At 35.1% G+C, this 22,740-nt stretch overlaps 1 protein-coding gene across 2 annotated transcripts in view; it reads right to left on the bottom strand.

The window, feature by feature from the left end:
- The window catches only part of LOC127881589 (E3 ubiquitin-protein ligase PDZRN3-like), a 230,078-nt gene that overhangs the window by 5,115 nt on the left and 202,223 nt on the right, over positions 1-22,740 (bottom strand). For both annotated transcript variants that reach the window (XM_052429575.1, XM_052429576.1), the window contains exons 5-9: positions 22,532-22,670; positions 14,621-14,719; positions 5,588-5,650; positions 2,334-2,432; positions 173-286 (exon numbers count right to left, since the gene is read on the bottom strand). In XM_052429575.1, the coding sequence (XP_052285535.1) occupies positions 173-286; positions 2,334-2,432; positions 5,588-5,650; positions 14,621-14,719; positions 22,532-22,670 (514 nt within the window). The remainder of the gene's footprint in view (positions 1-172; positions 287-2,333; positions 2,433-5,587; positions 5,651-14,620; positions 14,720-22,531; positions 22,671-22,740) is intronic.

Below are 22,740 nucleotides of genomic sequence, written 5' to 3'. Positions count from 1 at the left end.
GCTTTCTTATTTCAATGTCACGTGGTACCTTTTTGCACCAAGGGGGGATTTATTTGTCAAATTGTGATTTTTTTTTAACAAATTGGGAATTTGTTCCACCATTGTGCTTTGGGCATTTGTCAGTTTAACAGACACGTAGACCTGGCTAAAACCGGGTGACCAGACCACCTACCCTAGCGAGCATGGAGGCCATGATCTGCATGTTGTCATGGTGATGCTTCTCCAGGATGTCCATCTGCAGCTCGTCAAGGACAACGTTGTGCTCCTCCATGAAACCATCGTCGAACTGAAATATAGTACCAAGTAAAAATATAGTGCCAAGTAAAAAAAATATAGTAGCAAGTAAAAAATATAGTAGCAAGTAAAAGTATAGTAGCCAACTTTTAAACTTGAGCGTTTCTTTTCTTTCTTTTGTCAATGCAACATTCTCTGTTCTATAACCAAGGAAAAGTAGCCTTACTCTGGGACAACAGGACTTTAAGCATGTGTTCAAAGTGTTGTCCCAGATTAGCCGGTGCAATCCACACAGGCTAATCAGGGACAACACTTTTAGCTTTTGTGGTATTTTTTGTTTTAAGGAAGTAACTTCTTATCGAATATCTAGTTAAGGGAAAAAGTGTTGCCCCTGATTAGCCTGTGCAGACTGCACAGGCTAATCTGGGATGAAACTTCACCACATGCCTTTAGCCACACTTTAGCCACATTTTTAAACAGCTAGGCTAAAATCTATTAGCCAACTTTTAAACCTAATAGTTTTTTCTCTTTTTATGTCATTGCTACATTTACTTTTAGTATATATTTTACAACAATTACTTTGTAATTCTCATAAATTAGCCATCTTAAAGTGGAGTTGCAGTTGGTAAAATTGTTTTATGTAGAAAAGGGAGTCAGTGTAATGAGATACTGTATTAATTTCAGGGCCCTTAGAGGGAGGAATTTCGCGTTGTTTGGGCGAAAAGGGGAATTTTAGAAGATCTTTTCACCAACCATTCAACACTTAAAATTGCTTTATTTTAATGTAATTTAAATAAATATACATTTAATCAAAAGTTAATAGCACGGCAACACAGGTATTAAATAAAAAAATAAAAAAATATAATTTTTTTTTTGGAGGGGGGAATCTGAATTTTTGTTTCAAGGCTTGGTTACTGAGCCAAAGGGAGAACAACACAACAACAATATTACTTGGTACAATCAAGAATTACCTTCCTTGCTTTAAAAAGCAATATTTTTAAATACAATATCTAGTTCAAGCAAATAATTATAAAAATATATATATTCTATTATTAATTCATTTCTTTCATTAAATTATAATTACACTTATTTTCAAAACATGCTATATAATAATGGTATATCATTTTTGTATTATTGCTTTTATACTTAAAAATAAAAATGATTAGTGTTCCAATTAAAATGGATACTGGCACTTGAAAGTTCCAAAAACTCAACAGAGTAAATAATCAACATAATTACAAGAAGGAACAGAGAAATCTCTCATTAAGTACATCTCTATGGTAACCTGATTTCAAAAGACAGAATCTTATCCAAAGTTCCTATTAATGAACAAAATGAAGAATAAAACCAGATGGATCTTGAAACCAGACAGCCCTGATTTTATGGTTTGGCTGAAAAACATCAAGACCGATATACTCAGCAGAAGATATCAAGAGAAACATTCCATGAGAAATAAAGGTATTACAATAGTACTGCAGGGAGAATGTAACATTCCACACCCAGAATTTCAACTCTAGATTTAATATTACAAAAATCAGATTTATTTCTTATTTATTCTTATCATTCTCACATCATTCCTTCATTTATTACAGTGACGAGTAACATGTTACACCCGTTGGACTGCAATGTACTTTGCTTTATCAAAGAAAACACATGTTACCTCTCATTTAAAACACTGATGAAATAGTATTTGAATGATAGCGGTGACCATGAATCTGTTAAAAGATACCTCAACATGTCATTCTTAATCAGCTGGAAAATCAGTTTATTACCAGTAATAATGTTGAGAACAAATCTTTCCAAGATCATCAATTCTGAACCATGATGATACAACTGTCTCCTATCGTGTGGAAAACCCCCTACAAAAACCCAGATTTTGGGCTAAATTAATGTGTGTAAAGTGCTTTAGGAGCTTAGTTTGATCACAGGACACGGGCTAATACAAGATGTTGTCTCACTTCTCCCTAATTTCAGCTGAGGGAGAAGTCATTTGTCCCTCAAATTTGAACGTAGGCTGAGCCCTGTATATTCCTTAGCCCAACATTTCATATTTACAGCAGGGAAGCACCAAATTGTGTGACACTTCAAGAATGGCGTACCTGTAGCTGTGGCCGAACAACTAGTAGGGTGATATCTGATGCGCGCTCGGAGAACAGCTTGATGGCCTGGTCCCGACTGTGCACGTCAACCCCATTGATCTGTGAAATAAAAATATTAATAATAAAAAATAGACATTACCCTTTACCACTTAGATCATACTTTTGACACACTTGTAGTCCCTTAGAAAGTTATCTTTAATGAAATACCTTTCTTATTAAATTCAAGTTTTAAAGGCTTCATTTTCAACATTTAGTTACTGATGAGCAGCAAACAGCATACAACCTGAACAGACTGCGAGTTACTCGCAGGCTGTTCTGGTATTATGCTGGTTGCAAAAGTCAATTTCACTTTGCTTCTTATGGGGGAAAGGGTTTATACAAGCATAGGTAGCTTTTTTTTTTCTGCCTTCCGTCTATCCAGCAAGTCTATGGCGATATTTAATTCGTTATATTCAGTGGTGCACATTATAAAATTGTCACATATTATGTTATGGTAAATAATTGTCAATATACAAACAAGGGTGACAAGTTAACATTTTCAAAGATGCAATGCACATGCACATTATTCTTTACTTTTTCCTTGTCACCACTCTTTAAATCTCAAAGGCCTCAGCAACATGCACAACATGATAGCCACATTTGGCTTTCAAAACACGTTCATGACAAAATAATTTGCTTACTTGACTGTGCTGCATTTCATTGCAATATATTTTGTTTGAGAATTATAATACATGAACACAATATTAAATTTTGTTCTCACTTGGTTTCCTGCATAAAACTGCCTATAAGAGAATGTTATCGTTTTCAGAACAGAGTCTCAGACTTCAGTATCATGCCGATAAATGGTCCTAAGAAGAGAGCGTCAACAACAGAATGTACTGCTTAATGCAACACATATGAATTTGTGTATTGATTAAAATGCGGACCGCTCAGAAAAACACACTTTCTAATGATGCTTGTATCAGATCTGATTGTGAAATACAAGATGTCACTTGCGAACCTCGGCATACCACCTTGTTTTCAAGTCATAGCTGTGTTTTACATTCAAACTGTGAGACATATGTCGCTGAAGCCTGACACAAGATGACTTAATGGATTCAATATCACATCAAAAGGTTTCAGTTCTTATTTATGATCCAATGAAATGACTAATGGTAACAGTAGGTGATGTAACCGCACGATGACAATCAATTGTCCGATCCATAATCTCAAATATTTTTTTTTCTCAAAACAGCCGTCAGAAAGACACCTTGGAGACTGCAAATTGACGCAAGCATGAATCACATGGGGTCTTATTGAAATGGACACTTTAAATGGGGATTTAGAAATGTTGAAACCACGAGCAAATAAAGGATTTATGTTAATTGCTGCTTTAATGGCTTTTTTGTCATTTCATTTTTACGGCTCAGATAAGTTTTAATAGATTTTAAGATTGGCAATTAACAAATGTCGAAGTATTCACAGATCGAAAAGACGAGATCGGAATTGCAATATTCAGACCGTATTTGCAATTGTATCATAACAAAGATTTAAAATAATGAACTTCCTCCGCATTGGATTTCTACAGATTGATTTTTCCTTTCCAATTGAGGCAAGCAATCTAAACATGCCACTAATATATTGTCGACATGTCAATAAGACCGGAGAGGAAACTAAGTTCTCGTTCAACAGACAACATACCAGTTGGAAATCCAATCACATACTTCCGAAAAACTGTCATTCACAAACCGCAAAAACTAGAAATTTGACAGAATCTATAGATTTCGTGAAAAAACTACCTAAAACAATTTGCGTGTCGATTTAATTTGCCAGAGAAATGGGACACTTAAATGTGATAGTGTCTCAGTTAATAACATTGCATTTTAAAATAATTTTCCTACTCAAGTTATGCTAAATGAAAAAAAATAATGCTAAGTGCCAATATTTAGTGATAGAAAATAAAAAAATATTTAAGGATAGAATAATAAACCTTTTTGGAAACAAACATAAACATATTGTATAGATTTTAATATGATGTACCAGTTATATAAAATAAATAATATATAACCATTTATTAAGTAACCATTTATTAAGTATTATGGTAAATATAAAGTATTAATATTGCTTAAATATTTACCTTTGAAAATTACTTCAATTGAGAAGTAAACCATTAAAAGTCTATATTTTACAGAAATATTTTAACCTGCAATTTTGTGCCTGTATCACAGTTTTAAGTTTTAGTCAGACACAAACGTAAAGGTGTATTGCAGAGCCCAGACATTACAAGAAGAATTATCGGTGCCCCACTCCCATTCTAGATCTGGAAACCAGGAACCAGACGGCCACCATTCTGCCTACAACCAGCTAGTCTTTGGTCAATTGAGTTTAACTGCATGTCACAGATTAAAGCAAACAATCTGCAATATCTGACTATAAACTCACTGAAATCCCTGCCTGTTTGCAAATGAGCCAGAAAATTTGCCAATTTTTCAGCATCCGCCGTGTTTCTGGGCATTATTTGATAACCATAAGTTAAAGTTTGCAATTCAAGACTTAAATTCTAAACTCAGCTACATTTAAAACTCAAATCTAGATGCCATGTTGACAATGTTTAATAAATTTAACTAATACTCAATAGAAGCATAATATCTGTAGTATTGAAATACAAAAACACTCGTCTAGACATCGACCATAACCATTCTACTTTATATTTCTTTTGAGATCCACTTTTCTTGTAAATAAATTACCCGATAGCCGTGCACTGACAGATTAACAAAGTCCTTTTGAATTAACGCAATCAGTTAAAAGTGTATCTATGATTAAATCAAACAAACTGGATTTATTTCAACAATTTAACATCAATATTATTTGTAATTTGTTGAGGTATGCTTAAATTATGATGTAAACAATATAAAATTCTGTCATGCACCATAACATTTTTTTAAAATAAATTCTCAATGCAAACAAATGCAGAAAATATGCCTCTGTATTATGAAAACTCTATAATATGAAAAGATTAATGCAAAGAATTCAATTACTGTGAAATAAATATTTTTTCTATGGACACTAATTTTCATGGATTTTCCTTGAAGCCATCAAGCACCAAAAGACCAACAAACACATGAAGGTTGCAGTCTTCTATCAGCCATTATAGAAAATTCCATAAATTTCAGATCAAACACAAATTCCCAATTTTATGAATCCATCAAATTTCATGTCAATGAAAATAAATGAATCTACAGTACTATTTATTCGAATAAGACGTTTGTCGCTACCTGAATGATTTGGTCTCCTTCGCGAATTCTCCCGTCCTTTGCAGCAACGCTGTACGGCTCAACCTGAAGTGAGAAACCAGGAAAATGTCAGGTCTGGAAAGTTGGGAGGGTTTGGACGTTGGTACCCAGTATCGTTGATCTATGTACAAAAAATATCGTAATTACACGGGCCATTATACAAGAGCCTTACGAAGTGTGCTTTTTGTGCATTCAGTTTTAGTTTTGAATGACTGTTCAATCAATCATTTGCACAGGCTAATCACTGATGGCACTTTCTGCTTTTATGGTATTTTCTGAAATCTCTATTTAGCAAAATCCAGTTAAGGCGGAAAATGTAGTCCCTTATAAGCCTGTGCGCACTGCACAGCCCAATCTGGGACAACACATTAAGCAAATGCATTAAGCCCCGTTTTTCCAGATTTCATATCTACGTCATTGAGAAAATGGTAACTGAAAGTTGCTTCTTCGCAAATTACAATTATTAGCCTCTTCACTGAACACTCGTTGAATCTGGCGCAGACAGACCTCTTGCACAACACTAAAGGTCTGGTGCCAAGAAAAGCACTTTTTTCCATGTGTCTGCAGAAAACAGGCACTCGGAATCATTGAAGAGACCTTTCCTAAGGCCAAAAAAAAAATATGTCCGTTTCTGGTCTCCTTGGGAAAATAAACAGGGACGGTTAAGGTAGGGATTTTTTTTGTTTTTTTTGTTCGGGTACTAAAATGGAAGGCTACTAAAGCTTATAATAAGAAATACATGTATATATATGCTTTGTTTGCTTGATATTACATCTTATATGTACTAAAATAAACAATTTTTTTTTTTTTTTTTGGCGACCCCTATAAAAAGTTGAGGGTCTGCGCCGACTTGGGAGACAAGATTGGGCGACCCGAAACCGACCAATTTTTTTTGGCCTAGCTGAGAATATAAAAGGCAACTTGTAAAAAAAAAAGGAAGGAAGAAAAACCAACCCAGCATATAACAGTGAACTTCATGTGGTTTAAAATGTTCCCAGTTCTTTTAGCAACTCACTTTTTACTAAACTACACACAATACAATGTTACTCGATCTAGCAACTTCATTTCGGGAACTTGATCACTTGAAACCTTAATATAATACAGTGACAATTAAAAGTGATATGACTCTAGTGTCAAAACAGCAGTAATACAGGTGTTTATTTCACACTTTTTCAATGAAATTTCCTAAGGCAGCTTGAAATTCAGCACTCACAACAGACACTTCATACAAACGCCCCACTGGTGCAAAAAGTACCATGTGCCATTCACTTTAAATGTCACATGGTACGTTTTTGCACCAATGGGGTGCAACCCTTCTGCCTCTGTAACAGCTTACTAGAGATCCCAGGATATAGGCCATCAATTCTGTTGTAACAGCTTGCTATTGTCTTATATACCGTACTTTTTGGGTTATAGGTCACACTGTATTGTGAGATGCATCCCCTAATTTTGTTTTAATATTTCGAATTTTGTCCACATAAAAGACGCATTGGTGTAAACAACGCACATAAAACATCATGAATTTAATATTCCCAAGTATGTCTTCACAAATGTTAATACATGAACTGTTGAATTCTCTTTTATGCTTAATTTCAGATTGAAGATGCCCCATGAAAGCGATTGTTATCATTTGTTACCTCACATTTTTTTCTCCATTATATTTATAAGAATGTATTGATTTCAATATAATGACATTCTTGGAAATGAGAATGCTAAAACTACCCTTGAACCAGCCTGAAATAAAACAATATTGAGCAAACTTACAAGCTAGGTGTCATTATTTAACTGTAAGTGTAATGTTGACAGGCCATTATGCTTCTACACAAACTTTAATTTATACTTTTTCATGAGTGAAACTATTTTTCACAACTGCATGGTTACTGTAAAATCATTATTATCCATGGTACATTAATTTTGGTTGATTTCATGGATTGACAGATCCACAAATGTAACACAAAAACATTGGAAAATGAGCCAAAAACATTGGACAATGAGCCAAAATCATTGGAAAATGAGCCAAAATATTGGAAAATGAGCAACACAATCATATTTTCCCAAAATCTTTAATCCAAAATTGTACATGTCCACCAAATTGTATTTTCTAAACACGAAATTGTATGGTGACCAATATAAATGACTTCACAGTAATTGACCTTGTGAGTGGTATAGCAGCCATCATGTTTGGTTTGTAGGACAGGGAGGCAATTTGGCAATAGCAGTCCCCTCTATAATTAGAAATATCCTCCTTGCTTTGAAGTTATAGATGAATAAGTCAGGATTTATGGCAATCTCAGTAATACCTGTCCACATCTAGATCATGGACCTCTGAAGCCAAGATAAACCAAGAAGCAGAAAAAGAGCCTTGTTCTGTTTAGTCTGCACAGGCTAATCAAGAACGACACTTTCAATATAGAGTTTGATTTAAACATGAGGGCCTGAAAGGCCCAAAGTCGCTCACCTGAGATAACAAGATATTATTGGGACATATCTTCTGACCAAGTTTCACAAAGATCGGAAAATAAATGTGGCCTCTAGAGTGTTAACAAGGTTTTACTACAGCCATACAAGGAAAAATGCCCCGCCCACTGGCGGCCATGTTTTTCAACCAACGGGCATTATTTTCCAACTCGTCCAAGATATTATTGGGATGAATCTTCTGACCAAGTTTCATGAAGATACGACAATAAATGTGGCCTCTAGAGTGTTAACAAGATTTTACTATAGCCATATATAGCCATATTAGGAAAAATGCCCCGCCCCTTGGCAGCCATGTTTTTCAAGCAAACGTAACCATTTTCAAACTCATCCAAGATATCATTGAAACCAATCTGCTGACCAAATTTCATGAAGATTGGACAATAAATGTGGCCTCTAGAGAGTTAACAAGGCAAATGTTGACGCCGCACAACGGACAACGCACGACGAACAAAAAGCGATCACAAAAGCTCATGTGCTCTGGTGAGCTAAAAAAATAATAAGTCTATTAAACAAACAAATGCATAAAAGCTGTGAACATTTTTACAGCAGCTAGAGTACAAACAATAGCAATACTGATTACGAAGGCCCTTTACAAGAATTTCTCATTATATTTTATAGTAATTTGAGCAATTTCCGAATGCAAAAGTGAAAGAATGATACCATGCCCTCAAACTGCTTTTTCAATCAGCACTTTGTCTGCAAAACAGTTCCTCATATTGCACCGAACAAGCTAACTGTCCAATCACAACAATGTATCTGCCATTTACTTCAAAGGGACTCTAATGTACCAGATTATAGGCCCACTTTAATCCTTAGAGCTCCCTGGCACAAACTCACTGGTTCCTAATCATTTACCATAGAAGCTGGAATCCAGCTGGCACAAACTCACTGGTTCCTAATCATGTACCATAGAAGCTGGAATCCAGAGATATAAATCACTACCACTGTTGTGGAATACATCAAAAGAAGTCCTATTACATCCTGTATTGAACTAATTACAGGTAATAATGCTTAAGACAATAAATGATAATCAGCCATTCACCTATAAAGTTCGGCCAAACTACTAAGAGGGGTAGGGGGAGTTATAAGTACTTACAGGTGAAAATAGGCAGTATTTTTTCCGGAAATTGCTTCAGCCAGTGTAAGAGAGGTCATTACATCCTTAAGAATGACACATATTGAACGAACTTATGAGAAGCAAGGTTATTTATCTCCAATAATATTTTTCAGATTAAAGCAGTAACAGGATTTGTATGTATGTTTAATCAAAATTGCGTATTATTTGAATTTTAAAATTGAATTTCATGTTAAATCAAGGCATGACTCTTTAGTGGAATTGAATAATTTGACGTGATATATAAATGCCAACCACTTGTACTAAATGGACTAACATCCCGTTCTTTTTGCACGCAGGTGCATCTTTCACAGCAATAGCAGGTTTTGCAATTAGACAATGAACACTTGTTATTTATAATCATTTATAGCTGCGCTAGAAATATTGCTTAAAAAATTGTCATGAATAAATGTTGAGCTTGCATTCATGTTCTTGAATCAATTTCATTAGGCAGCCAATTTTAATATAAGAACTGTAGACAGTTACAGACAAAAAATAGATCACACAAGTTGTTGATTATCAAATCTGTAAATGGAAAATTACTTTGCAAATGTCACAAGGACCATCGATGAAACCAATATAGAAAAAAAACGATATATTGCTGCAGGAGATCAATTTGGGTCAGAGAATCTACAAAATCCAACAAGACACGGAGAATCCTCATAGAGCAACCTGGAAATGTTGTGAATGTTGGGAAGTCTGAAGCAATTATCTGAGAAAGCAGGGACAATGGGGGTGTGTCAGTCCATGTTAGCAACCCCTGTGATGACATGTCACGACTGCACTCCTATGTACTCATTGGAAGGAATTACCCATGAAAATGATGTCAAGCACAAGTGTACTGTAGAGAAAATCATGTGAATGATGTTGATGCAGAGTGTTTGATCCGAAATTAATCAATCTAAATTTGTAGCTTGCAAAGCTAACTTTTTTGGATGCAAAATAAGACGCAAGTTCAAAAAGTAAGAACAAGCTTGTAAAATGCAAGCACAGACCATGTCTAAGGCCACATCTTACGAATGTATGTAAAAAATATATAACAATGTTTTAATGTGTCTAAATGACAGTCCATTGAAATTCCAGTCTGCATCAACATTATTACAGTGTCCAAGTGTTGACTCAGTTAACCAATCCATCTACTACAAAGAGAAAGAAGCATGTTCTACAATTCTGGTCGGCAGTAACATTATTACAGTGGCCAAGTGTTGACTCAGGTAACTGATACAAAGAGAAAGAAGCTTGTTCAACCACCACCATACGTATAGAATTACACCAGAAAGACATCAAACGACAGGCTAGGTGGACAGTTGTGTGTGGCGACCATGGGCCCACTCAAAATCAAACACTTGACCTGACAAGATCAATCAAGCCTGGACAAGACCGGTGCAGTATTGACCTATAATTAAGCTGTCCAAATTGGGCTATCAAGCGCTTGAATGTATTCAAGAAGCTAATTAGCTTTGGAATAGCGAAAACCTACCGAATTCAAGTGCAGCCTCTTTGTGTCGCCCCACTTTGCTACACAGTCATTAAACAATTAAGAAAAGCACTTATAAGATCATTAACGTTGGACATAAGTTCTTCTTTATTTAATAGTTGACTACAAAAGCCTGCCTCATTGTGAATCAAGTACCTTTTGATACACAACATGTCTTGAAAGCATTATAAAAGGCCTTATCAGCATGTGTGCAAAAACTGCTGATAAGCCTTTCTGGCTCTTAATGTACAAACTAAAAAAAAGTCTACTACAATCTTATACTAGCATTTTTAAAGAAACATAAATAAAAGACCATTTGAGCCTTGCTCTGGGAAAACAGGGCTTAATACATGTGCGTAGTGTTGTCACACTTTAGCCTGTGCAGTATGCATAGGCTAATCAGGGACGACACTTTTCTCCTAGACTCGACTTTCGTTTGAAAAAGACTTCCCACGAACAATTCCATGATTTTGTATTTTCACTGATTAGCCTGTTCGGACTGACTCGGATACTCTTAGACAACACTTTTAACACAGGTTTTTTACCTTATTATAATAGTAACATGTGTCTCATGATTATAATATCTCAATTCTATTTCAATTTAATCTTGTCAAATGTACTTAATTATGGAAAAAGCATTAAAACAGTTTTTATTTTTCCCCCAAATATGTCTCTTTCGCCCTCTCTTTTCCCCTTTCACCCAGCGTCAAGCGTCTTCCCCTTTGTCTAAAAAAAACCTGCTTTACTAACTCTCATGCATGTAGCCCCGTGTTCGCAAAGCACTGCTAAAAAAGGTCTCATTTCTAGCTTTCCACAGTAAGCATTAAAAAAGAAACATACATCTTAAAATACCATACATTTGGCTTAGGATTCCACATACATCAAATGATATATCTCCGATATATTGCTGTTATTTATGTACATCGGGTCACGGTATCAGCTGATCAGACAAGGACCATAGCAAACCATAATTAGCGCAAGAAGGGTAATGGTAAAATATGACCCATTCTGAATTCCGAAAAGTGATAAATATTCAACTAACATTTGCCAGGGGTATTTGTAGGAACGGCTGTGTGTGTGTGTGGTAAATTATTTTTTTATTCCAATGATATAACATGATACGTGTAGTTTTTTATACAAAATAATGGGAGGATTCAAACTTGGGGTCAGAAAAACTGCTAATTTTGCATAAATGGTGACATTCTTTTTGACATGGACACCCAACAATGGTCTCACTATGCTGTCAAATTACTGATGTCCATGTTTACAACCATAAATTTTCGCTTCTAATTGGGTAAGCATACCAAACATGCCAGAGTTGAATGAAACATTTATTTAAAGACGGGTTATTTATGAACAACTGTAGCGCACACAGGTTATTACTATTAGATTTCGACCACACCATCACTGTTTAACTGTTTGGAATACACAATCTTTATTATTAGTCCATGGTTGAAGGACAAAGTATGTTAATGTTCAAAACAAAATTCACTGCTTTAATAATAAATTGGAGAACATTTTATGTGTATTTACACCAGTGTTGCCCTGGCCTGTTCTATATAAATCATCAGCACAAAATAAAACAACATCATGATTCAATGACCTTTGCCCACAGAGACTTTCTAAATGAGTTTGTTGACTCACTAAATAAACACTGCATACAGATGTTTGAACATGAAGCAAGGGTAACAACAGGTATGAAATTAATGAAATTAACCAGCCTACAGTCAGTTTGGTCATTGACGGTCAGGTTTACATGATTTAATATTCAATTTGGCTTAATAGATGTGAGTAATGTTTTGCACCATATTAGCCTATGCAGTCCACACAGGCTAATCAGGACTGACATTGCCGCTGTGAACTGCACAGGCTAATCTGGGGCACCACCTTACAAAGATGCATTAAGTCCATATTTCCTAGATGGATGCTCATATTTATCTCAGATACTGGACATCTAAAATAGGATTACAATAATTGGATAAAGCATGCCTCCGTTAAGGTATGTGTGGTCCAGGTGTTGGCCAGTGGTCAGCAAACATGAACATTTTGACATGCTCATATGCCCCATATGTTTCACTGCTACGAGCTAACATACTTGAGCCTCACTCAAGTAAGAAATGGTTTAATGCTTGTGCAAAAAGTGTGGTCACAGATAAGCCTGCGCAGTTTTCACAGGGGCATTAGGGACGACACTTAACATTTTTTAAGGTATTTTTTGTTCTCTTCTTAGCAAAAATTCAGTAAAGGAGGAGAACGTTGCACAGGCTAATGTGGGACAAAAATGTGCGCACATGCATTAAGCCCCATTTTCCCAGACTGAGGCTCAATTATTATTGGTTCAGGCTCAATTATTATTGGTTCGTACAAGATCTTTTAGAAGAGCTGATGCCTTTATTATGCTATAAAAAGTTTCATAATTCTTTTCTTTATGATATGTTATCCTCTGAAGATTATATTTATGATAAAAGGCTATTAACCGAGCGAAATGCTTCTATTTTAAGATATCAGACAATCTAAGTCACAGGAACCTCATAAATTAATGCCAATTCATCACCCAAACAATGAGGTAATCTATTAACAAATCATAGTATTTCTGCACGACTGATCGGAAATAAGAAACAGGGTGTACACAATCACACCCAAGCCCCAGCGCCCAAACTAGTCTCATAATATCCCAATAGACTGTCTACATACAGATTGTGCACGAAGTAAATGACCTGTGAAAATTGCTACAAAAAATCTCCGGCAACCATGGAAATCGGACACCAAAATATATCACAGAAAGCCCAGTTAGATTTCTGATTTATAGAAAGTTAAGACCAGTAAATCAAGCCGGCAAAGATGGGAGGGAGACAGACTGCCTTTGAGGTAGGTAGATGCAAACATCACCAAGTCACTAACCTCGGTGGAAGCCAGGCAATTAGACAGAAATGTAACATTTTCTAAGTCTTCTATGATTGATACAAATTACACGTGGCCAGATAGGGGGCCTGCGACTGACAACAGATTACCAGATTATGCAGGTGGAATGCCCGATTGGGGAGTTCCATGGGACCTAACAGTCCATTAATACATAATGACAGATGTAAGGATATTGGCTGAGATAGTGGCCACACATGGTGAAGGTTTTTATACTGGTCTGCTACGCCGCGACCGTAGCCAGGACACAGACCTATTTTTGGATGTCAAATAAATTATAATATAATTTATGAGCCGTGCTCTGTGAAAAGGTTGTTTTAATGCATGTACGTAGTGTGTCCTCCAAGATAAGCCTGTGCAGTCCGCACAGGCTAATAGGGGCGACACTTTCCGCTTTTATGATATTTTTCGTTTAAAGAAAGTCTCTTCTTATCAAAAATGAAGTTTAGGCGGAAAGTGTCGTCCGAATTAGCCTGTTCTGATTTTATATATAGTACGTATATACGTATAGTATTTGTCACAGTTATTTTACTGAGAAGGGGTAGTACCATTGCGGTAGATAATTGAACTGGCACTACCCCTGGTAATTGTCATTATAACGCTTATGCTATAGGGTGAAACCATTGTTTAATACCGGTTTACAAGGTTATTTACCAAATAACGCAAATGTAATGGACCGTTGCCCTCAGGCATGCACCTGCCATGTTTTATGATGTTAATCTGGTTGTAAAACCCCATGATCGAAGTGTCATTATATATCGAAAACAGGACCGAAATTTGGTAAAATAGCGCTGTAAAATATACTGTCCGAAAACTTAGAGACATTAATTATGGACGAAAACTCGTGTGTCCGAAAAATTAAGAGTCACGAAAAATAATTAGTCTTCCTTAAAAAAGGGGTGTCCGAAAACTTAGAGTGTCCGAAAACATAGAGTAATTACGGTAGCCATTTTCATTTTGCTTCTGAGCGGGAAAGGGTTAACTATCTTAGAAATTTATGCTTTAGCAGAAAGTTATCTCCCCTTACCTCGCCTACAAATATGTCTGTGATGCCGTCTTCACTGGAGCCATAACACAGTGTCAGACCCAGCTTATCGGCTTCTGAGGTCCGCTGTAACACCACCTCCTGAAATGACACATGCAGGGAATTATGACGGACTGAAATTAGTGAAAACCACAAGTTCTCAGTATTGCATATCACCAATTATTGTATTACCTATAATTATATGGACGCTCTTTCATTTATATGCATGGAATTAAAAAAATCTGAAATATTGACAACCAGATTTTTTCAATATTGCATAACAAATATTATTATACAACCTAAATGTAAGCGCAATTTCATTTACATGCTTGGAATCAACAAAATCTGAAAATATTGAAAACCACAAGTTCTCAATATTACATACCAGAAATTATTATATGACCTATATATAAATGGAATTTCATTTCAAGAGATCAGGGAATGACTATGTATATATAATTTCATCAGAAGTCCAGTTTTCAGCATCTCATCCTTTATGGTATAAATTAACAAATGGCCAGCACTTCATCATTTAAATGAAAATGCGCGTATTAGTGCAGTTTAAGGTTACAGGTTTTAAGAATGTGTTTTAATAACACAAGTGTTGACTAGACAACCATAAAAAACAATCTGATCTTCACTGATTGAAAGACGTATTGGCTGTGGTAAGAATATATTCAATAGCCGTCTAGTTGAAACATATGACCCTTTGCTCTTTCTTTCCCTATCTTTATAAGAATTATGCAACACAAAAGACACTATCGAAATGTACTAAGGCAATTTATATTTCATGCGTCTGCTGTTCAATGGCTATTTGGATAATTTAATATGATTATCCAATGTAACAGATGCACGTATAGATACAAATATGAACCATTTTAAAATATTTCAAACGCATTCATGGAGAAATAAGCCCAATAAATTTTAATCCAACCAATAGATTTGAACTGGCGTACCTAGTACAGAGTTTGTCATTTTTTCTTTCAAACAGTATCATACATCTCATGGTTAAATAGTGTAGGATTAACAGTTCTTAACACTCCTATCAAAAAAGCATTAGGCTTTAAAGATTTGAAAAAAATGCATTACCGCAACCCAACCAATGGATTCTCAACCAATGCAATCTCTCCAATATGTTATAATACTCAAGTAAAAAGGTATAGGGCTATCTGATGTTTTAACTCAACCTTAAATACTTACAATATTGATAATTACTCTTATCGTTATTTCCATTCATTTGCAATGATCGAAAGAAATTCAAACACAATCGAACAATGCCAGGTAATCAGTTCGATCATACATTTTTTAACGAATCTGAATAAAATAATTTCACAGCCTGTATTAAGTTGTTAATTACATTGTGTGAAATCCAAACATTGCTGATCTTGTATTGAAAAGCAAATAATATCTCGCTTTCTTCACAAAAAGCATTAGATTTATCATAAAATCTGTTTTTTCTCTCTCACCGTTCATCAAAACACAATGGGGATCCAGTCATTCATCAAACAGAGCTTTGTATTTCAAAGGGTATCCAACATAGGATAAGATGTTATCTTGTGGAAAAGAAGCTCATAACTCACGAAGTGTGACATAAAAATGGTTTATATTACAAAAAAATAAGTATCACTGTACTATATATGAAATATCGTTCTTCTTTTCTTCTAGCTCCAAAATTGTATTGTCATTGGTGTTAAATTTCTGTTCTTTGATTTAAGTTAATAGTGCTTAATAATAGCATTCACAATAATGTAAACATATTTTTATCAGAATTTCTTTAAGATTTTTTTATTTACGATATTATGTGCACGTTTAAAATTTCAGCAAAATCATCTTTATCAAGATAAATGCCTTGTCATGCAAAGATTAACAATCCATATTTAAAATGTTAATTATATACACTTTTGACCAAAAGTTTCCAAAACATCAACTTAATCTTACATTATTATATAAATAGACATCAAAAAAGTGTTCAGAAGTTTGTCATGAAATTATGACATGATAAATTTACAACATTCCCAGCCATTAAAACAACTGTTAGGCTGCACCCTCACAAACAATGTCAGCTGAGGACACCCATGGGTACAATTTAGGTCACAATTAACTGGTTCAAATCCTTACATAATTTAATGTTAAACCTTGGACTTGATTAAAAAACAAAGTCAACATTCTGCACGTATGGAGACCCATACCCATACATTTTCTTAAAGAGCCTTCTAAGCTGAAAGCATTTCAAAGATTATTTTTTTCATGAAATATGTAAGAAAGAACTTGACACGAATCAAAGTTCACAGTTTTTTTTCAACATTTTTTCTCCGGCTACTATTTAGTTTATTGTAAGATGATTTATTAGAGAGTTTAGAATTGCCCATCTCAATTATTTAGATTACTGTAACAGCAATAACAAACAATGTGCAACAATCTAAAAACCCCGCGGACACATCGACAACAATCCCTGCCATGGGACAGTCCCAACTGCCTGCCTGCCATCGTTCCAGACGACAAATACGAAATATACACCCTCACCAACCATTTTCCCTAAACCACTATATTATATTATATATTATTCAATCAATTTACTTAATAATGCTTCCCCACAAATGTATTTATTGTCCCAGTGACAGACTAAACTGACGGCCAATTTGTCATATCCCTGTAATCACTTCAGTAAACTTTGGGGATCCATTCCGTCTCTCAACGGCAGACAATTGAATCTTCGGGACAACAAAGCTGGAAAATCTGCCAGGAGACCGAATGGCGACAGATACTTCATCTGGATGCATTCTGTATTCATATTCATTTATAACAGTGACAGACAATGTAATGAATATTTGTAATGAATACAATGAATCTGATCATTGTTTGTTCTAATGTAACCGAGTTTGGAGCAGAACCAGAACCACAAAAAAAAGATGTAGGCGTAGTTAATTTATTATACAATCCTTTTTCTATTCATGACTTATCAACTGAGAATCCTTGAATTTTGAGATGGTTAATGGCATTACAAGGAGCATCAAAGATAATAGAGCCCATGCACAGAAACATTGACCAAACAAATAAAAGAATATAATTTTTGTCATTTCAAGAGATAATAGAAGCTGGGGTCCACTCAAAGAATCCTTGAATTTTGAGATGGTTAATGGCATTACAAGAAGCATCAAAGATAATAGAGCCATGTTGCACAGAAACATTGACCAAACAAATGAAAGAATATAATTTTTGTCATTTCAAGAGATAATGTAAGCTGGGGTCCACTCAAAGTTGACATAGCATGATGGGATTGCAATCCATATTGGTTCTACTGAATGCTTGACCTTTTTTGTTCTGTAGAAACCTTAATAAACTTGATTGTTTAAAAAAACACTTTATGAGCTCATCCAGCAAAAGGTTAAAACCCAGTGCTCTCTAAATAAGGAGATAACAATTTTGCTGGTGAAAAACTGGCATTATAATTGGAAACTGGGAAGCGCATTGGCAGATGACACTTGACAATCACAGTAAAATGTCCTAATAATGAAATTCCATCAGTTAATTAAGCTTATTTGGGCTGAAAAAAACAACAATTTGTTACATGCTGCTTCCTTGGTGCATGTTCTTTGGAAAATTACCATAATTACTTTCAGAAAATTGGTAAAACGAAAACAACAACTGATAAATATAATAACAACTGATAAATAAATTGAAAAAGTTTTCTTCGGACAAACTCTACAAACCATCATGTCACATAATCATAAGACTGAAGGAAATAATTTATCAAACTACAGAAAAACAATACATAAGAAAAGCAGCACTGTTTGAACTTGAGACAAACTAGTTACTCCTCTTCGCCACTGTTTGATTGTTCATGTCTGTTACCTTGTAACACAATTTCTTTGGATGAGTTACTGTGTTTTGATGTGGCTAGTGCCACTAATTGCTTAAACGGGCATGGTAAGCGGTATAAAAGTCTGATTAAAGGTAAATATCTATTCTGTTTGACACAAAGGTATGCATGACAACAAAGCAATCAACTATCCAAATATCCTTTGATGTTGCCCATGTTCCACTTGTTTTTACTATCCTTAAAATTGCTAACTTTTGTATTTCTCTTATGCAGTTGATTAATTGAAACATTATAATTTTTCTGCACTGCACATATATTAAAACTGACTTTTTCAATGTCAAAAGATAAGTTTTCAAAATTAGAACCGGAATAAAGGTATTTTTGTCATAAATGATCTTTAAGACGCCTTCGAAAACCATACAATTAAACTCTTGACATTTACCTTGCACAATTTAAAATTATATTGCAAAGTTTAAATAAATACAAAGAAATCTTGACAGCAATCAATATAATGAAACATATAACACTGATCACTCACAGTCATCTTGTAGGGTAAACTTTTAAACACTATAAGGCCCAATTAGAGCAATTAAATAAACGGTAATTACCATGAACCTAGTGTCTAAAGGTAGAAAATAATCAACAGGAGACTTTTCTAAACTGAAATTATTGCTGGAATGTACTTAAAAAAACTCTTACTTCTTAAGTTTACACCCAAAAAAAAGCCTAATTAATTGGGTACTTCAGCTCATTGTAAGCTGAATTAACATTCTGTTAAAAATTGCTATGCTGAGACAAGTAAATGTAATAAAGCCACTTAACGACTATTCACTGTAATTTATAAACTTTTTTGGTTTCAACGGTTTAAAAGTTTCAGCGTTATAATGGGAGAATAAATGACTGTGTGCTGACCTAGAAAGAAAATGTTAATGTTACTTAAGCTACTGCTGTCATATTTGAATGTTTGTATATAGTATGATAAAATTCATCTTTTCTTGACATTATAAATTACATCTGTCCATTAATGACTTTCATTAACTGATCGAGGAATGTACATATAGGTAACAGTAACGCCTGTCACCTATATGGATCATTTCCCTACTCGTACAAACTTGCTTCTGTCATCCATGCGACATTAGGGCTGATTTTTATGAAGTGTTTCTGATCTCTATTGATATTTATTATCATTGAAAATGCACTTAAATTGTAACAAATGTCAATTGGTAACCTGAATTATAGAGGCATCATTTGAATTCATATAAAGCAAGCAGAACTAAAATTTCAAATAGTTTTATGCTTACGTAGTGATGGATTATGCAATAAATATAAAATTTTATGAGCAATTTACGCTGATGCAAAGGTTTACTCAAACCCGCAGCTTCGTGACATTGAGCACTATTTGATTGAGTACCCACTGCGGACAAATTGAGGACAAACTGAGGCCATTCAAGGCGGTCAGATAAATTTATGCTGAGACTTCCCATAACATCTACAATGTACACATGATTATGGCTATCAATACCTCCTTCAGTGGTTTATGGCCAGGAATGCGATCACTGTCTATAATCAGATCATAATATTAACAAGGAAGGATGTACCACTATTTGACACTTACGCTTCGATTTGTGATTGAATTGTTGTCCAACGATAATATAATCAAATCACTGTCATATATGCCATCAAAGGGAGAACAGTTCAACTAACAGTTACTGTCAAACAGCATGGTCAATTGATTTGCAATTTTCCGCAATCTGAACCAAAATTATTATTAATGCTTCAGCAACTGTGCTGGAAAAGAATATTCACTAAATCTTACAAGTGGGTCTATGAAGTTTTATCTTATACCTTTGAAGAGGTTTCTTTCAAGTTCCTATGGAAACTCCCATAAAGATCATGATATAACAAAGAAGGCAGATTATTATATAAAAAAATAAAAATGAAATGAGGATGTATTAACTACTTGAAAGAATCCAGGCTAACATCCACACTTGGCAACCACACAGTTGAGTGTAACCCCCAGAAGTATTGTAAAACAAAAAGTTTTACGAGCTTCAAGAAAAGATGGGATCTTCTCCACTATGAATGCTGCCAAATGTAATAATTCCTGATAAAATGAAAAGATGTATGATAGCCCATGTGTGATAGTGCCAAAAACAGGAGATTTCTTGCATCTCAATACTCAGGTCTGAAGACCTTCTTACATGGACCACATACCATGACCGAACAGACAGATATCGAGATCAAAGGACAGTTTTATCTCAGAGAAATATAAAAATACAAAAACAATCATTCAGAAATGAGATGGGCTAATGTTCACTGATAACAACAAGTGAACTCAATTTGCCAATATAATGGCTTTCTAGTTTAGTTATCTTTACTATCAACCTTTCCATTATTTTTCTTACTCAACTTTGCCGAATTTTTCATTCGACTTATTTTATAATCAGACAAATATCAACACTTGTGTATAAGCTTAATTGGTTAAGTAGTTTATTTGATTTTTCATTTTTTACACCTTGTTTTGTAGTCTATTTGTTGGTTTTTTATACCCCAACATTTTACAAAGATAATTTTCTGCACATGCATTTCTGTTCTATCACGCAAATTGTGAAATTGTTTCGGGCAATACCAATGAGGATTTGACACATATTTAAGTGTTAGCTCCATAATCAGTAGCTCATAATCAATTACACTAGTGAAAAGGTGATTGATTGAAGACCGTTATGTGATTGATTGCAGAGAATTTCCAAAGCATCAGTTCGAGGATGTGTGCCTGGGTCAATTGGGCCAGTCATTACCACACAGTTATCTCCACATTTTACAAACTGCATTCCATTAGTTTATACCTATCTTCCGGTAGGCTAATTTTTTTTTCAATTTCTTTAGCACTTCAAGATGTCTGTGAAGAGTCTTTTGCACAGAGTTCCGACACTTTTATTCCTGTCAATCAGTGTTTTTAACAGACATGTAATTAAAAGTCTATTCCTAGACCATTCATTCTTATCACAAGACATGCCGTAATGTTTGGAGATTATTTTTCTTCAATCACTTATTTTGCAATCTCTTGTACATCAAGAACCAATTCTGCCGCCAGATAATCTGAGTGCCCTCAGTTTTAGGTCAAACTAACATTCCATGACTTTTTTACCCATATTACAGCAATCCAAAGAATGTCAGAGGAGCACATTTTTGTGAAGTTCAGGAAGCACTCAACCTCAGACACGATTTACCAATGTATGATTGCATATTTTAAGAAAACAAGCAAACGTTTTAGACAGACAGACGGATGCACTGACGAGTGGACGAAGCCAATTCTATATCCCTCCACCTTTGGCAGGGGATAAAAAAGTGACTTTGTTGAATTTATTTTCGGCCATATAAAGTTTGTGACAGACTGACAGACGGACAGACAGGCCAGTTTTATATCCCTTGACCTTTGGCGGGGGATAATAACTGCCCACTTTGTGACCCTATTGTGAACAGGCATATTCATTATAGTCACACTGTAATGGGCAGTGTATCCTGCGTTTGTATTTCCAAGTCCTTCTGTGCCTGAGGCTGTCCAAGCACTCTTAACCCTTTGCATGCTGGAAAATTTGTCGACTGCTAAAATGTTGTTGCTGAATTTCTAAAATTAGCATTTTCTTCGATTTTTTTCAAAGAATACCATCAGAATAGCAAACAGTTTGGATCCTGATGAGACGCAACATTCTGTGGTGTCTCATCTGGATCCAAACTGTTTGCAAAGGCCTTCAAAATTCGGTTCCAGCACTGAAAGAGTTAACTAATAACCTTACTAGGCTCACGCAAGTTTGGACAAATTTTGAATCATAGCGGCAATGTCAAACTATTAAGTTGTTACTGGAAGATTTTCAAATGTTGGTATGGTCTTGTGTTGTGGGGCGAAGCCAGAATACCTGAACAAAAACCCCTCTATTCCCATATGGGGACCACAAACAGACTCATATTCAACCGAGAACCCATGTCCCTTAAGTTAGAAGTGAGAAGCGTGTGTGCCAACTGGACACTCCTCAGGATTTTGATTCATTTGACATGTACTCAATTTACTAAAATTTAAGCTGACTAAATCTCACCTCGTATTCCTCCTCGTATTGTCGTTCATCGTAGTACTGGTCGTCGTAGTCAAACTGGGTCATCTCGATGTCAGTGAGGCCCATGTTGTCCGTGCTCTGGGAGAACATGAGCGGTCGCCGTGACGATGGCTCCAGCAACCTGCAAATAAATGCGAAAAATGTTTTTTACCATTGGACTATTTGTTTTTTAATTATATGACAAACTGTAG

The sequence above is a fragment of the Dreissena polymorpha genome, chromosome 5, assembly GCF_020536995.1.
Source record: "Dreissena polymorpha isolate Duluth1 chromosome 5, UMN_Dpol_1.0, whole genome shotgun sequence".
Taxonomy (NCBI): domain Eukaryota; kingdom Metazoa; phylum Mollusca; class Bivalvia; order Myida; family Dreissenidae; genus Dreissena; species Dreissena polymorpha.
This window is presented reverse-complemented; position numbering and strand designations above follow the sequence as displayed.